The sequence below is a fragment of the Bos indicus genome, chromosome X, assembly GCF_029378745.1.
Source record: "Bos indicus isolate NIAB-ARS_2022 breed Sahiwal x Tharparkar chromosome X, NIAB-ARS_B.indTharparkar_mat_pri_1.0, whole genome shotgun sequence".
In the NCBI taxonomy this organism is placed as follows: Eukaryota; Metazoa; Chordata; class Mammalia; order Artiodactyla; family Bovidae; genus Bos; species Bos indicus.
The window spans coordinates 15,997,823-16,016,203 of record NC_091789.1 but is presented as its reverse complement, the minus strand read 5'-3'; the positions used below and the strand labels follow the sequence as shown (position 1 = coordinate 16,016,203).

The following is an 18,381-nucleotide window of genomic DNA, read 5'->3' as shown; positions in this document are numbered from 1 at the left end:
AAGTCACAAAGCAGGTCAGGTACAGACTTGGCTACAAAAATCTTCACTTTTTAATTTATTTGGCTGTAAACTTTACAGCATGAGACTCACATTGATGGCCAGAAGACCCAATGGATCACAGGCATACCTGTTCACCCAGGAGGGAATTTTTACCCAGGCCACTCTAACTCTGATTCATTTTTTTTTTTTTAAGATAAGCAACAAGGATATATTATACAGCTATGAGAAATATAACCACTATCCTGTAATAACTATTTAAGCTTTTTATTTAATATTGAAGTATAGTTGATCAACAATGTTGTGTTAGTTTCAGGTATACAGCAAAGGGATTCAGTTTTACATATACATGGATCATTCTTGCTGATCCTGATTCTTGCTATTTCCTGTTGCATGAGAGAAGTTGGTGAGGGTAGGGGGGCAAGATCATCATGTTAGCTGTGATCTCTTTCAGTGTGACTACTTCTGCGGACAGTTGGGAACAATACAGATGGTCTATTTTGTCCTACATGAAATCTAGTCAAAGAATATTCATGTATTGAGTGCCTTCTATATGTTCTTCATTGTATTATTTTCTTAAAAAAGTTTTATTGAGCTGTAATTTGCATACCATGAAATTCATCTGTTTTAATGGTACAATTCAATGAGTTTGAGTATATTTATAGTTGGGAAGCAATCCATTCATCTTTCTATCAGTATATTTATTGTACATCCACTCTGCGCCAGGCACTAGAGGTACAGAGGTAAACAGGAATGATCCTGACTTCATGGAACTTAAATGCTAATAGGAGGAAGACAGTTAAGCAAGTAATTATAAAAAAATGTGATATGCTTTGTGCTAGAAGAAACAGGATGATACAGTAACACATGTGAAAGGGACTTAACATTTAAGCAACACCAAAGGGATAAGGTTGGCAGATGAAGGAGAGTGTTCCAGGGAAAGGGCACATGGGCGAAGGCCCTGAAAAGGATAAAGGATGACATAATTAAGAAGCTAACATTAAGCATGACACATGGCTCCTGTCATTAAGATAGTCACAATTTATTTTGAAAGACCAGAGAAAGAATGGTCAATATCAGACAATAAATAATCAAAAGCTAATCTATCATATTTACTTTAGTTGCACAAGGAGTATACACAACAGAAAAATGTGGTTACCTGTAGAGAATGGTTAGATGGGGACAGAGATAGGAGTGGCAGTGGTGGGAGTGAGACTTCTCAATATATTTATTTTTGTACCCCCTTTGATTTTGGACCATGTGAATAAAAACCAAAAGAGCTGATCTGTTCGGGTAGTCCAGGAGAGCTAAAGGAGTGCAGAGGAGTTGGAAACGTGTGTGGGCTGGGACAGTACTATAGAATATCCTAGACGAGGTGCCATCAGAGCTGGCAAGAAGGCTTGACCATGGGGAAGTCATTCTGGTAGGAGAATGAGGAGACCTGTGGGGGCAGTGGGAAAGGTACAGAGTTGGATGGAAAGGTGTTTTCTGGGAGTAATGGGATCAAAGTTATAGTCAATATAAGGGCAAGAAAATCCAGCCAAAAGAGTTTCAAGTTGATTCAGGCAGTGAGTGAGGAGCTATTGAAGGTCTTAGAGTAAATGAGGTGGCAGGATAAATGGGATTTTTTTAAGCAGTTCAATCTGGAAATATAGGAAGGGGTGAGATTAGAGAAGCTATTCAGTTCAGTTCAGTTCAGTCCAGTCACTCAGTCGTGTCCGACTCTTTGTGACCACATGGACTGTAGCATGCCAGGCTTCCCTGTCTATCACCAACTCCTGGAGCTTGCTCAAACTCATGTCCATCGAGTCGGTGATGCCATCCAGCCATTTCATACTCTGTTGTCCCCTTCCCAACATTAGGGTCTTTCTAATGAGAAGCTATTGAAGTGCAGGTTTCCCCTGCTTCAAAAGTAGAGCGTTCCTATGAAACCTTTCCTAGCTGACATGGTGTAAAGTGAAGAAGCATTAACCTGAGGACACATCTTCCTAATGGATGTACAAGATAAATCGAGATAAAGTACTGGCTGGATGCTGAGCTGCTGAGTGGAGTGTAGTTCCTGGGGAAGGAGCATAGAGATGCCACTCGTACTGCTTGGCATGTGCACTACTTTATAACACCTTGATGCAAAACAAATGCTGATTTTTATTTTTGCTCCCCCCCTTTTTTTGTAAGAGCAAAATTCCTCTTTGGATTTCTTTGAGTTAGTGAAAACAGGTAATAATGTGGGTTTTTCATGTAATAAAAGCAAAGTGGCATAAAGCAAACTTTTGAAAAGCAGAGGACCCCTCAGTTCAGTTCAGTCCCTCCATCGTGTCTGACTCTTTGTGACCCCGTGGACTGCAGCACACTGGGCCTCCCTGTCCATCACCAACTCCCAGAGCTTACTCAAACTCATGTCCATCGAGTCAGTGATGCCATCCAGCCATCTCATCCTCTGTCGTCCCCTCCTCCTCCTGCCCTCAATCTTTCCCAGCATTGGGGTCTTTTCCAATGAGTCAGTTCTTCGCATTAGGTGGCCAAAGTATTGGAGCTTCAGCTTCAGCATCAGTCGTTCCAATGAATATTCAGGACTGATTTCCTTTAGGATGGACTGGTTGGATCTCGTTGCAGTCCAAGGGACTCTCAAGAGTCTTCTCCAACACCACACTTCAAAAGCATCAATTCTTCAGCACTCAGTTTCTTTGTAGTCCAACTCTTACATCCATACATGACCACTGGAAAAACCATAGCTTTGACTAGATGGATCTTAGTTGCCAAAGTAGTTTTTTCTGTGACCTCCCTATCCTGGTTAGAAACCTTTCCCTTCTTACTTGCATTTCAGAGCAGGTTTGTGTCCCACCTAGAATGCCTTCTCTGGCCATAGTCAAGTGAAGTCACTCAGTCGTGTCCGACTCTTTGTGATCTCGTGGACTGTAGCCCAACAGGCTCCTCCATCCATGGAATTTTCTAGGCAAGAGTACTGGAGTGGGTTGCCATTTCCTTCTCCAGGGGATCTTCCCGACCCATGGATCGAACCAGGGTCTCCCGCATTGTGGGCAGACGCTTTACCTAATACAACTGGATCAGTCTATACAAGAGATAGATCAAGGACAGCCCTGTTCATGTGATGCATTTTCCAACAGGTTCACATTGTCTTACAAACCAGCCTGTGCTGATATTCATCCTGAAATCTGCCATGTGTTTTGTTATAGGGAAATACAAAGATCAACACTTTCAACTGGGCTAAAATCCGAAAATTAAGTTTTAAGAGAAAGCATTTTCTCATCAAACTTCATGCCAACATCTTGGTAAGTAGCTTCTGAATAAATTCTTTTACTTTCTACTCACTTGAGATTTCTTGGTTGGTTCTGCAAATGATTGGATTGTGAGTGGTGAAAGCTGGCTGGCCCCAACCAGTGATGTGCTTCCTTTTTTGCCTCTATATAAATAAACCAGGGCTTTGGTCAGATTTTCACTAAAGGCAAAACACTAAGAAATCCTATTGGCAGTTCAGAATGAGTAAAGTGATAGGAAAATGGGGTGGCTGGGATGAAAGACAAGTCTCCTTAGACATCATTTTTCAGGGATTTGATAAGTCAAATGAGGGAGCCCAGATCTAAGATTGTGTCCATATTAATTCAAAGTTATTTGCTTGATTTTATAAAGTATTTTCATCTTTCCTGAAGCAAAAAAAAAAAAAATTGAACACCTACTATGTGCCAAATAACTGAACACCTACTCTTTCCCAAAGCAGGATGTGGGGATTGGGTACATTTTAAGCCAAAGAAGCAATTATTGGGCAAGGCTGCATTGTACAGGGTGAGACAAAGGGGCTAGAAAGAATTTTTATGACTATAAAGGAAATGGAAGATATGTATCAGCTACTTTTTTGGCCTAAAGATAATTCATACTACAGATCTTAGCCTTAGATAAAAATATTCATGTGAGCAGTTCAGAAGACTGAATCTAGTGTGAAGCTTGTGGAGAATCCCAGGGCTGTATCCAGAGACCTGGAGAGGAATGGGAGAAGGGGAGGAGCAAAGTGTATTGGGGGTATATAGTGAGTCAGGGGATGGGGCAAACTTGTACTTTAGGTCTGTAAGACCAAGCTCCTCTGCAGCAGATTAGGAGAAGCTAAATGAGCATCACACAGCACCATAGAACAAGGCAGCATAAAGAGGGAGAAATGTTCTAGCTGGTGTGTTACAAAGACTCGTGTATACGCAGTCATCCTATAAAGCCTACCATTTGTAAGAAAAATCTCCTCCCTCCCCCTTTCCTGTTGGTCGTTTATAACTTCTTGTCACCTTGAAAGGGTGCCCTTTGATGTTCATTTTAACCTAATTTACAACTTCATAAAATGTTCCTGGCAGAGAAGAGGGGGTAAAAGGGGGTGTGAGGTGAGGAGGGTGTGCAGAGTAAGACTTGCTTCATAGAGAAGGCTCTGTTTTTGAGCAGTAGCCCTGTCTGTTCCTCGGAAGGTTGCCAATCATTTGATTTCAGTAGGTGTGAAGCCTAAAGGGAGCCAAGTGGAAAATCAGAAGCCGGATGTGGACCCTGGACCAATAGTTTAGCAGGCGTTGGGCTTTGAAGGTTTTTGATATTCTTGAAGGATGTTTTGCTTGATAGAAATTGGTTTATACAGGTGTTGTGCAAAGATACTTTGGAGTTCACCATGGCCAGCCGAGATGCCTGCAAAGCTTTCTGGAAAACCTGTGTGGAGTACCACGCTTTCTTCAGACTTTCTGAAGAGCCCAAATCAAAGCCCAAAACCCTGCTCTGCAGCAAGGGTTCCAGTTTCCGCTACAGGTAATTAAATCTTGCACATAAGCAAACTAAACACACAATTTCTTTTCAATAACAGGGAAGGCAGTAGGAACAGCTTGAATTCTAGAAGCAATAAAGAATCCATTTCAATCACATAAAGGACGATATCCTTAACTGGTCATTCTCTGTGTAACTCATTAAGTCAATATTTTCTAACAGAGAGGCAGGGGAAGGAGTACACCCCACTTAAGGGGTTAGATCAGAATTTCTGCAAGGACAGAGGGGCATATACTGTGGAGAAAATGTAGTCAATGAACCTATTGTTTTCCTTATGTGCAACTTACATGCTAGCCATGGGAGGGCTAGTTCAACAACATCGTTTTGGTTATGGTTAGGCAAAAGATAGGGTGAGAAAGCTTTGTAGGGGCTAAGGGATTAAAGAGGTTGAACAATATGGTAGTAGAGGCTCCATACTACACGTTAACACCTTGGAGAAAAGGAAGCGAGGTCGAAATAAGAACTTGTTTTTACTTGAACGCACCAGCCTAGGAATTCTCTGAAAGACTTTCAAACTCTTAGCTAAGATAAAAATTCTAATTCAATGCTTCCTGTAAAGGATTTTTCAAGTAGTAGAAGCCTGCCTCAGTAAAAAGTGGGATTTTTACAGTGTACATATTTTTATGGAATCGTTCCAAAATGTATTCTACAAATCTCTGTCTTCTTAAACAGATGATACTAAGCATGTTTTGCCCTTTTCTTAATGACCTGAGTTATTATAAACAGTGCTTATTATCCTCTGCCAGCAGCTGTGGTACAGCGACAACCTCAGGGCGGGGGTAGCATGTCAGAGCCTGCACCATAGTGATAAATGGCCCTGACTTTTGGGGTTTTATTATGCTCATGATTTCTTTTTTGGTTCTTGTGTTTCTCCCAGCAGTCAGCTGGTTTTCTTTGCTAGTGTATGTCTGACTGGAGCAACTTTCTTCTACTGTTTAGTTGGGTGTTTTTCTCCTGTCATGGGTTGGGAAACCAGACACATAGCCTCAATAGAAACTATGTGTAAATTTGGAGGAAGGGGAAAGGCCTTTAAAGGAAAGTATATTAGTTTTCATGGCCAGAGTTTGTACCTGTTAAATAGCCCTGTTCAGATGCTTTAAAAAGTTTTCTGGGTTCTGAGTAGTTGAGGTTGCTCTGCCCGATTCTTGGATAAATGAGTATTATTAACATGCTGGTTTGGTGCGCTACAGTTCACAGGGTCGCAAAGAGTCGTACATGACTGAGCCACTAAGCACAGCACAGCGACGTGGTCACAGATTCATGACATATGTCACTCATCCAGACTCTTTTGATTTCAACAATAAATGATGCTTTTGAGTTTTAGTAGCCTACTGGCTTATGAAGAGCATTCATAAAATAGTTTATCTCATTTTTCTCACAGTGGAAGAACCCAAAGGCAACTTTTGGAATATGGAAAAAAGGGGAGGTTGAAGAGCTTGCCATTTGAAAGGTAACCTGGTTTTGTTTCTCTCTGTGATGGTAATTTTTTAAGATGAATTTAGAGTGTTAGAGGGATCCTGTATTCACATGAAGACTATTTCAATTCCTTCTCTGTTTGGGGATTTCAGGAAACATTACCCATCTCAGTACCATGAACGACAGTGCAGGTCCTCCCCAGACCTCCTCTCTGATGTGTCAAAACAAGTAAGGTTTTTGAAAATTTCTTCTTGTTTACGTAAGTGTAATGCATCCACATTTCAAATGCTTCCAAGAATTGATTGTGCCAGAATCTCCCAGTATGTAAAAAGGTGTAAAAAGGTTACTGTGATCAAATAGGCTAACTTCCTGGGGTCTGTCAACTCAGTATCTCCAGCCAATAGAAGACTGCTGGGTACACTGCTGTGTGTACTGTATGGACTGACAAGATCTGGTACAACTTCAAACTGCAACCTGTATTGCTAACATCTTGCAAAATGTAGATCCAAATGAATTTCTATGGCTCTGTATTTTTGAAACTAAAAGCTTCGCCTTTTTACCCATGAAAATCTTAAGTCTTATTGGAAGCTATGAGATCTTGGGTTAATATTTTAAAGTACTTTTGCTATGTAATTTTGTTAATTTAAGAACAAAGTGCTATTATCTTGGAACTGTGAGATGATAGCTTCATTTGAGTTCTATAGTATGAACCATGTTCATTTTTCTTTTGCTCTCCCTTAAAAAAATCTAATTAGAGGTCTCATAAACTCTGTCTTCATTCAAGTCAGAGGCAGTTTTTATCTGAAAGGAATCACAGAGTTATAATGCTGGAAGGTATCATCAAATGTTTAATCGTCTCCTGCCATTCACAGCGTTCCTCCCCACCATTTTACAGAAGGGAGGGAGGAGGCTGGAACAGTGAGGTTAGGAGACTTACTTGAGGTCACACAGCAAGTAAAGACAGAGCCAAGCCAAGACCAAAAGGCAGAACTCCCGGCTCGTGAATATAGCTACTCAGCCATACTGCTTGAAGTCCAAGGCTGGGGCTCAAGTAGATAGAGAATGTGGAGGCCGGGAGTGTGATGGTGTTGAGAAAGGGTAGTGTTACGTCTATTTTTAAGCACATATATTGGGATGCGGTCCAAGTTAGAACCTTTTATGTACGTATTTATCAACCCTGGCAGAGAACATGGGTAGAAATGACTTTGTGAAAAACTACCTTTGCGAAATCAAAGGCTGATTTAGATGCCTGTCCCCACCCCAACCAGATGGCTTTTTCCTTCTTTCACTCGCCTGTCCTTTCTCTCAAGGTGGAAGATCTGAGACTAGGCTATGGCAGTGGGTACTACAGAACTGTGAATGGAGTGCACGCCTCTGAGCCTGTGCTGGATGGCAGGAGGAGAAATTCTGCAGTGGAGGTGACGTTTGCAGCTGAGTTGGAGCATTCCAAACCAGAGGCAGATCCCACATCATTACATCAGTCCCAAAGCAGTTCCTCCTTCCCTTTTATTTATACAGACCCAGTCTTTATCACTGACCCTGATCCTGACACTGATCCCAGAGACTACTTTGAGGAAAGGAGTCCTCTAAGCTCCTTCCAAACAAGCTCTAAGTTTGCTGACAATCCCATGAGCACATCTTCTGGCCTTACAAGCAAAGTGAGTCCAGCAAGGCAGCTTACTTACACAGATGTGCCCTATATTCCTTGTACTGGTCAGCAGGTTGATATTATGCCCCCCCAAGTCTTCTTTTATGTGGACAGACCACCCCAGGTGCCCAGACGGTCTCCAATCATGGCAGAGGAAAGGGAAAGACCAGACAGCTGTCTACAGTCTACTGCAGTGAAGTCAGCCAAAAGAAGCCCAAGGAACATCAGAATGAAGAGCTTTCAGCAAGACTTTCAAGAACTCCAAGAAGCTATGGCCAGGACTACTGGTAGGAGCAATGTGAATGTAGATCTAGAAGAGCAAGATCCAACTATAGAAGATACATTTGCATATAACATTCAAGAGCCAACCCCTAAACGTTCCCAGAGCCAATCAGACATGAAAACGATCCGATTTCCTTTTGGGTCAGAATTTAGACCTTTAGGGCCTTGTCCTGCTCTCAGTCGTAAAGCTGACCTGTTAACATATATGTTTGCAGAGCAGGAGTTTCCAACAGTTTTAATGGATCAGGGAGCTACAGAAAGGTATGTACCTAGTGAATCCAGTGATTCTGAGTCAGAGATTCTTAAACCAGACTACTACTCTTTGTATGACAAAGGAATAAGGTCGCCCATGGCCAGAATCCGCTTGTCTTCTGGTAGTCTACAGCTAGATGAAGAAGATGAAGATGTTTCTTTCAATACATCAACTGCTGAAGATAGGACTTTGCAAAAACCATGTAATTACTTTTTAGCCTAAAATGTGAACCCTATGAACATGTCGAGACCAATTCCATGTTACTCACTTAGGTGAAACATAAGGCACTTTCTGCAAAAACCATTTTCTGTTACTATTCACTAGTATTAAGGGACTCTTCTAAGCTTGGGCATCTAGCTTATGAAAGATCCAGCTACTGCCTCATTCCTCAAGCCTCTCTTCTATTCCCTCTGAATCATTCTGGAACATGCCCTTTCCTCACCAGCACTGAGGCAGAGTGAGGTGGGTATTTGTCATCTCTATTATACATTTCCCCATAGAGACATTATAAATGAAGGCCAGGCTCCTCAACACTGAAGAACAGTAAGAACAGTGACAGTATGGACTGGCATACAAAACTGGCTTCTGATATCATTTAGTGATAAGAGACTGTGACTGTGTTGGTCATTTTAACAACACTGCAACTAAAGGTTTCAGTCCTCATTATTTGTGTGGGGCCCAGTAAAAATGGTCCTGTTTTATGTTAAAATACTTCAATTTTTATAACATATATTAGGGGGAGCATGGCCCTCTTGTACTTCAGGAACAGAAGGAACATAGATCCTTTCAACAGAATACAAGTTTATAATTAATCTAGGACGTGGCAGAATGCTAAACCTTGGAAATTCATGAACTGGTCAGTTTCTAAAATCAGACATCTGCTGATGAGGACAATATGATGTTTGACTTATTCTCTATTCTTAACTAGCTATAATATGTAGTGAAAGATAAAACTTAACATGTTGGTCTGTTTATCTAATTTCTTCTGCAAGAATTAATTTTTTGCCATATCTTGTTGCATGCATGTAGGCAAGGAAATGAGATGAATAGCATTTTAATAAAGAGTGATGGAAACCCATTTACTTAAAAAACAAGTTGTAAGTATGAACTTCCTTTTGTTTTAATCAATTTCAGAAGTGATTGTCTCTAGCCTATAATTAAGGGAAGGCATAGTTAGAGAACAAGGAAAAGGAGGGAAGCAGGTGAAAATGTATAGTCAGGGATGGAGAAGTGGCAGAAATGGGGTAGCTGAAAAGAAAAAGGATAATACTCCACACTGAGTTAATGAACCAAAATTCTATTCTTGACCCTTTCAGGATTTCTCTATTATTCCCCCTTGAAAGGTATATAGCATTCTATTTGAGAACTTTATCTTCTTTTTTTATTTTAATTGTAAGTACAACATATTTACAAGATAATGTTAGGTAATTACATCAAAGAAATGATGCAATTATATAAGCAAGTTATTTTTATATATGACTGAATGGATAAAAGATAGATGGAATAGTTTTCTTACTCTCCTAGTCCTTACACCAGAAAAATCCCTTTTAATAAACCTCACTCTACTGCTTTTTAAAATTCCAGCACTTTCCTTCCTGCTCCTGGAACCAAATCCAATAACTCACAAGTCTACAATAGCTATTTCATAATAAGAATATATGAAGCCCAATCACTTATGTATTAATCATATAGATACTCAAAGCTACATTAAGTTAATCTCTGACCTTTTCTATAGGAAAAACCCAAACTCCTTTATGATTATATGCTGTTTCTCATCTCAATTTCCAGAAATCTTTGCAAAATTTGTTTCTCCAAGAGAAATACAGGGTTCAAATCTGTATAAGATTTTCTATAAAACTATATTAGGGTGACCATATAATTTACTGTCTAACCTAATAAGGACATTTTTGAGTGAAAGAGGACTCTGTTAATAATTTTGTCGGGACAGGAGGCAGAAATCATGACAGATATTCAAGCAGGACAGAAATCAGATATTCAAATTATAGTCCATTGGAGCTATAATCAATGCATAATAAAATTGTGAAGAATATCTTCTAGTTTCCAATGGAAACTCTGATGTTAAAGTTCCAACAATAAATGAAAGGGGAAAGGAGAAATAATTTGAAATAAGTAAAATACCATACCCCTCAAGAAAACAAACATTAAGGACCATGAAATTTAAATATTTATTTTTAAATCCCCCCAAAACATTGAAGTATGCTTACCCAGAAACAGTTTACAGGACTAATAACTAAAATGAATAAGCAATACAATTTTCTATTCATAATGCAGCTGTGCTGAAAGTTTCAAATAATCAATTTAAAAATTTGTTGCTTTTACTTTTATAAAAATATTCATTTAATACATGAGTTGCAAAATTATTACCAGGCCTCTACAAATTATAAACTGTGATGGAGTTTCAGTTAGTTAGCAGGTGAAAATTTTCACTCAACTATTACTTCAAAATAAAATGTGTTAAAAGTAATTATTACAGTATAGGCACCAATGAAAACATTTTCTTGGCATATGACACAACAACAACTTATTCAAGTGTCTGTATTATTACAAAAGAGGAGGAGGTAATGGCCACTTTGACTAAAAACTTATTCTTCACTTGAAGAACATCTTCTAATATTTGGCAATTATTGAGCTTTATTAAAATGACTTTTGTGCAAAACCCAAATTGTGCAGATCCAAACAATAAAACAAACTATCAAAACTAATTAATATCAATAATTCTACAACTACTGAAATACAGCCCCACTTCAGAACTTAGGCAGGCATAATATGTATACTGGGTTTAAAAGAAAAGGGTATTACCCATGTAACAGTACCATAAATATAACTGAAAATTAACTGTACAGTCTAACTTACCTTTGTACGGACAGAAATCATCCAGTACTATGGTTATTTTCATATGAATTAGAAAATGCTTATTTAAATACCCTCTCAAAAATGAACAAATGATGCTTATGTATTGGATAGTTATGAAGAACAAAAATGTATAAATAGTTTATAGGACATTTTAAGACCATGACAAAAATATGCTGGTTTAAATTATATTCATACCTGTTGACCAGGTATTTATAATCACATGATAATCACCTTCTTTTAAGCTCCCCAAATCCACTCATATAATATGCGATTTGAGTTGGTTTTTAAAACGAATCCTTATTCTTCCAGTATTACTGAAAATTCATCCTTGGCTAATTGGTATTGCTTTAACTTCCCAACCATGTTAAATAAGGATCAACCATCTCTTCCATAAGAGAAAGTAAATACTGCACACAAGAGGTACTTCTGTTGCTACATGTTGCCTCTAAACACTACAGACGCAGGGCTCTCAAATGTAATCATTATTGAGCTGCCTGGAATATCATACCCACTTCGTAGAAACATCAATACTTTTCCAGGTTTCATTTCTAAGAGCGTATCAAAAACTTCTATCTTAAGAATGTGTGACTTGTTTCTGCTTCCCCACCAATAGTCATTTTTAGAATATGCTGTGTTTAAAAAAAGCTTTTTGAAGTTTGATGATTATAAAAGTTGAATATTTACGATGACTTTGAACAACCTGTATGTTTCATAAGTGTACAGTTAAGATCAAAACATGAAAAGTATTCATCCTAGTAACTTAAGCAATAATGATACCTAAAAGCAAAACTGTCTCAACATTTACTAGAATACAGGTGAAACTATAGTATTAAAAGTTACTCCTTACAAAATAATCTCTTTAAAATAGAAAATGATAAACACCATCACAAAATAGTTGAATAGCTTCTTCCAAATCTTCAATGTCACAAAGATCCAAAAGGCACATGGAGCTCATGAGTTAAGCATTGGTAAGCTTGAAGTAACTTTGGTGGGTTTCTCTGGGTCCATATGAAATAGAAGCCAATAACGAGAAGTTTCTTAGGGGGATTCATCTGTCGAACACCTATAAAATTAGGAAAAATTTAAATGATGTATAAGTATGCGTGTGTCTATCTTATATCTGTATAAACTCTCCAGTGAAGGAAGTGATTCAGCAGACACAACTGTATTGGGTCTCATCATACGGATGCTAAAATATAAGGAAGTTAAAAAAAATCCCTTCTGTGTCTGACTTTACAACTTCCAATTGATTTGTTTGCAAATTGGAAAAGAGAAGAGAGGTTTTCATTAAAAATTAAGGGATTTTAATTAGCCTCCAATTAAAATAAATAAATTAATTTAAGAAAAACTAAGGGATTTTAAGAGGGGTTTTAGCTGATGAATATAAATAGGCTTTATCAGCTAAAAAGATCTAGCAGAGTATGTTTTACAGCTGTATAGTTTGTTCCAACTTGATCCCAGCGGCATTACAAATACAAAGAAATATAAAGATACACTGAGAAGCCATCTAATGAGATTAAGGCTAAGATTAGTATTGCTTTATAACTTGCTTGAGCTAAGAAGTTGTGTTTGTATATGCATTTTAAAAGGGAATTTAACAATTAAATGTAAGAACTTTACTGAGTGTGAACAAAGTTAAAGCAACAGTTCAAGAGACAGTATAGAAACTGAAATCAACCAAAAGAACTTTTCAGAATCTTCATTTGAGTTTCTCTACCTAAAATCCTTTCCTTAACTTTTCCTATGGGGGTTAAACTTAATGAACTATAGCACTGAAACTGTGAATAGCACTGTGATAAGAACAGCAGCAAGAATGAAAGCATTCCTAAATGGTATTTACAAGGGTCCAAATAAGAATATGCCCCCTGGCCTTTTGTCTATACTCCTACTAACAAAAAAAAAAAAAGAGAGAAAAACAACCAGGCCATTTCATTCAGTGGAAAACTACCTTGTAATGTGTGCAGATAATTCCAAAAGCTAATATTTCAGATGGGCGGCACACAAAACAGTTTTCAATTATATGACTATTAAGAATTGACTTTGTAGGAATAACCAAAATAAGTAGGTAATCATATTATCACATCATAAATGAACATCCAACAGAAAATGTCAAAATAGTTTTTTAAAAATGACATTTCAAGCTTACTTTTGAAATTTTTCAATTAATTTCTTCACCATTTTATCTGTAATGCCAGGACAGGCAGCTTCGGCCACGGCAATACTTTTCTCCAGTTCTTCGATTGCCTGATTCCTGCTTGCATTATTCTCATCCTGCTGTTTAAGCTGAGAAAGATCAATAGCTATAACATTTAAAATTACTAAACTTCTTAAAATAGATAGCCAAAGCTTATGAGTCTGTACTTACTTCAGCAAATGCAGGTGTGATTATCATAGACAAACAGCTCAGGGTTTGTACAAGATCTTGCTCCTTTGAACAAATATTATAGATTATACACATGAAATTAAAATAATCACTCGTGCATTCATTGGCGTCCTCCTCAAAAAAGACCCAATACAAGGCAAGTCTCCATACTTTCTTCACATCACTCATTCCCATCCATTGTCCAGAGGCCTCTAACTTCTAGGATTACAATTAATATGCACAATTCTGTTTTAAAACATACCAATGGCCACTTAAATGACTTCTATGACCTTTTCTTAATTAGTTTGAAATGAATGGCAAATGAAACATACTGTGGACCACAGTGAGGTAGACAAGCATTTAGGGGTATTAAATTCTAACAATTTCTGGCCATCACACTGTCTCATTTTATAGTTCGAAAAAGTCTACCAAAAGGAAGTGATCATCTCTGTATACATACTGCCCCATTCTGTAGTTTCTTAGGATCAGGCTTCTTTCGCACAGTGGTAAAGCTCCATTCAGGATGAGTATTATTTTCCCTGCTGGTGGACTCCCTAAAGAGATTGCCAAAGATATTTCTATAAGTTCCCAAATGACACAGCTTGGGGAAAATATCAAATCAGTGCAGACAGATTCTGAATGGATAACTGTCCCAATGTATAAAAAAAATCATTTGATCTCAGTTTCAAATACACACTGCTTTCTGCCAAAGAGTAGCAATGGTACCCAGCTCTAAGTGTATATCAGAATCACATGTGAAGGTCTCTTACTATATATAATGTCCTGGCCCAATCCCTTCAATGACTAGATCAAGATCTCCTGTAGTGTGGCTTGTGTTTTTTTTTTTAATCTTATTTTATATTGGAGTATAGTTAATTTACATTTTTAAAGGCTCCATGACTGACTAATGGGCAGCAAAGGCCAACAACCATTAGAACAGAGTAAAGACAACTACCTTGGTACTTTTTAGACCTTTCAAAAGTTGGACAATTTCTCATAAATGCAGATATTACCTGAAGAGATTTGGTGTTGCCTTTGTGTCAATTCAACTAGCAGAGGAGCTAATTCTGGTGTAGCCTACAGACTCTGTAGTCTAAATTAAGTTAAGGAGTTAGAGGCTCAAATGTTAGTATAAATGCTGTAGTTAAAAAATAATGCAACTTTTTAGGGGGTACAAATCAGATATAAATGAATACTTCAATGTACCGGTCTGATCACAGTTTGGTACATGGCCAAGAGGTGAGAAACGTTAGTTCTCCAGAGAGGTTTTGCAGGTTGCCAGGAAAGTATGAGAAGACATTGCTCTTTATCACTTTGGGCAAGCTAATAAAACACCTTAAATGCAATCTTGTTCCAAAATTTTGTAATATACTCAAGTATCCACTAGGGGTTAGACTGAGACCATTTGAAACTAAAGAAATTCACTTCTAAGAAGAAAAAAAAAAAAAAAAAAAGTGTTTCCAAATTCATTGTACTTCACAGACCACAATTTTAAAAGATTTTCACAATTTCTAAAGTCACACTTTAGAATAAGGTTTATATTTTATGCTAGAGAAAGCGTATCAGCTCACAGTAAAAGATATGAAATACTGAAATGGGCTATCTACATAAAAAGTAAACAATTGGTACGTACGAATCAGACCCGTCAGAATCAGATTCATCATCGCTGTGTCCTTCTGCCTTCCATCTCTTAAATCGATCTATCAGTTCAGTCAGATAAGAAGTCTTCTTTGAATTTTTTACAATGAATTTATGTTTCAGAAGTTCTTTAGCTGTAGGACGCTAAGGAACAAAAAAGGAAGGATACCAGTATTTCTAGGCTTTTTATGATTGCAAAGAGTGATATGAAATCATTATCAATTATTAAGCTGAAAGGTATAAAAGTTTGTCTATAAATATGAGGATAACTAAAATGCCATAAGACAATAGCTAATTCTATTTCCGAAGTGGCTCAAGGCAACCAAATTAAATTCACTACTTTGGTATCAACTTGCTAAAATCCAGTGGCAAAAGGTGGCCTATGTAGCAGCAAACAGGCAGGCAGGGCTTTCTTCAAAGCAGAGAAACACATGACAGGACTTCAATAATTAAGTAAAAATTTTAAAACAAGATTGTACATGAAAATACTTTTATTATATTTACTGTAAATTGGGAAAAAAGCATGAGAACTAGCAAGGCTATAACTTTCTTATTATCTGCACACATCATATGACCCCCACAGTAATCCCTTCTCCATCACACATTAATTCATATTGCATCTAAATAAAAACACCATGTGCTGTGGGGGATATTTCCTCCCTAATATTTTATTAATATCAGAATATTCATTAGCAACCTATGATAGTTACATCCAATTTAGATAGTTCTTGTATATTTTAGGCAACTTTATTTTAAAAACAAAAAAACAACTGTAATCAAATTTGCCAACTAAATGAACGGAGCTCACTAGACTCAGGAAAAGTATACAACTTCATGTTGGAATTTCTGAACATTAAATAAAAAATCATGAAACACCAACAACTTTTCATGAAAAATGAAAACAGCTGAATAAAAATCATTGTGCATAGTTATACTTTCTTAATGACATCCTAGAAAATGAACTTTATTTCCCCTTGAAATAGGAAACGATCAACAGAATGAGGAAGGTGCTAGGGAACATAGCAAAAAAAGAAGATGCAGGGGAAGGAGAGAAGAACTACGGATCTTGTCAACAACCGAACAAAATTAGCAACACAGACGGGACAGTCAGGTTCCTGGATGGTCTGTAGACAGTTTCCACAGGCACTGTATTCCTTACTGTTGAACAAACCACATTGGCTCTATGTATATCTGACCACAGAAAACAACGGTCATAGCACATATACTCACAAATGATGGATCTTTGTTCAGGCAAGCATCAATAAACTCCTTAAAGGATTTAGTGAAGTCTCCGACAAGAGTTGGAGGATTGTTTTTTGGAATAAGAAACAGAACTCTCATTGGATGCATATCGGAGTTAGGTGGCTCTCCCTTGGCTAGTTCAATAGCAGTGATTCCCAGTGACCAAATGTCAGCCTAAGGTAAGGAGCAAAGAACAATTACCTTGAAATTCCATTCTAACATTCTGCCACAAAATAACCTGTGGAGTCTAATGGTCATACAATATTAAAATGTCTCAAGAAATGTGGTGTTAATAACTTTTTGATACAATTCATTTTTTTAGAAAAGTATCAAATTCCCTACTTTGTGCCAGGCACTGCATTCCAAACACAAAGAATTCGGGTGGTGACTAAACCAGACAAAAATTCCTGCTCTCAAGAGGCTGATGTTCTAGTAGAAGAGAAAGATAAATGAATAAACAATAGGATGTCAGATGGTATTAAGTTCTGTGAAGAAAATACAAAATCAGGATAATGGAGTAATGAATGATAAGGTAAAAGGGCTGCAAATTTACATGGGATGGCTAGGGAAGACTATTCTGTGTCAGTAATGTTTAAGCAGAGATCTGATTGAGAGGAAAGTTATTCCAGTAAGAGGGAGAGGCAAGTGCAAAGGTCCTGAGGCTGGAGGGGACTTGCTGTGTTTATGGACCAGTAAAGAGGCCACTGTGGCTGAAATGGGTAGAAAATGGAGGAGAGTGGTGGGAGATGAGGCAGAGGTGGACAAGGGCCAGACAGTAGAGAGCCATGTATGTGATAGTAAGGACTTTGGATTTATTCCAAGTAGGATGGAAGGCCACTGAAGGGAAGAAGATCCAAATATTCAGTATTACCAGCATCTAGGGAACTTATGATTTAGCGGCAAAATTTGACATGACTCTAGTTTTAGAAATACTCTAAGAGGAAGGAGAATTAAGGCAGTTTATTAAATAGGATAGGATGCTATGTAAAACAATATTAAAAACAAAATAGTTTATAGGTAACACTTCACTTTTGAGTCATAAGCTGACTGCTGGATAACTTCAGGAGCCATCCAAAATGGTGTTCCCACAAAGGTATTTCTTTTAATTTGTGTATCCGTCAGCTGGCCAGCCACTCCAAAGTCAGCGAGTTTCACATCTCCTTGCTCTGAGAGCAAGACGTTGGCAGCTAGGAGGGAAAAGGAAATGAAAAAAAAACTCAGCTTCCTCAGAATGCATCTATTTTTCTCAGGTTCATATTAGACTTCTGTATACCTTTTATGTCTCGGTGAATTTTCTTTTCAGAATGCAGGTAGTCCAGACCTTTCAAAATTTCCTTTAGCATGGTAGCGATCTGGAACTCATCAAATGGACCAGCTCGCAGCTTAGGGGGAAAGACACACATATACATGTAAAAGTTTGGAACAATAAAGTTCAAACTTAACATTATCTTTGAAATAAGGGAATTGCTTATATATAATGAAGCAGTTCTGTTTATTGAGCCAGTATTTAAACAAATGAGAAAATTCTTAAGGGTGAAGAGAGTTAAGTCAAAGGGCTAAAAGGGTTTTCAATGATTAGATTTTAATGATTAGATTTAATCTTGAAAGATAATATAACTATATATTAGCTTCAAATCTTGAGGTTCTTAAATATTTACATTAAAGATCTAAGGAACATGCTTAAGTCATGACAGATAGGAAAAAATATATCAACTACTTAAATTTTGGCATTTGCTGTTTAAAACATTAAATATTTACACTGAACTGATTTTTAGATCAGATGGTCCATAAGATTTCTGCAGCAACCCAATCTGATCATATGGGTCTGCTGTAGCACCGTTCTTAACATTTACGTATTTCAAA

At 37.6% G+C, this 18,381-nt stretch overlaps 2 protein-coding genes across 2 annotated transcripts in view; one reads left to right on the top strand and one right to left on the bottom strand.

The window, feature by feature from the left end:
• The window catches only part of FRMD7 (FERM domain containing 7), a 35,031-nt gene extending 24,683 nt beyond the window's left edge, over positions 1-10,348 (top strand). The window contains exons 9-13 of the mRNA XM_070784171.1: positions 3,192-3,287; positions 4,625-4,788; positions 6,185-6,253; positions 6,372-6,447; positions 7,530-10,348. Of these exons, the coding sequence (XP_070640272.1) occupies positions 3,192-3,287; positions 4,625-4,788; positions 6,185-6,253; positions 6,372-6,447; positions 7,530-8,624 (1,500 nt within the window). The 3' untranslated portion in view covers positions 8,625-10,348. The remainder of the gene's footprint in view (positions 1-3,191; positions 3,288-4,624; positions 4,789-6,184; positions 6,254-6,371; positions 6,448-7,529) is intronic.
• A 221-nt stretch (positions 10,349-10,569) lies between these two features.
• The window catches only part of STK26 (serine/threonine kinase 26), a 65,668-nt gene continuing 57,856 nt past the window's right edge, over positions 10,570-18,381 (bottom strand). The window contains exons 4-11 of the mRNA XM_070784360.1: positions 17,792-17,900; positions 17,548-17,705; positions 16,507-16,692; positions 15,272-15,420; positions 14,099-14,192; positions 13,642-13,704; positions 13,423-13,559; positions 10,570-12,339 (exon numbers count right to left, since the gene is read on the bottom strand). Coding sequence (XP_070640461.1) covers positions 12,315-12,339; positions 13,423-13,559; positions 13,642-13,704; positions 14,099-14,192; positions 15,272-15,420; positions 16,507-16,692; positions 17,548-17,705; positions 17,792-17,900 — 921 coding nt within the window. The 3' untranslated portion in view covers positions 10,570-12,314. The remainder of the gene's footprint in view (positions 12,340-13,422; positions 13,560-13,641; positions 13,705-14,098; positions 14,193-15,271; positions 15,421-16,506; positions 16,693-17,547; positions 17,706-17,791; positions 17,901-18,381) is intronic.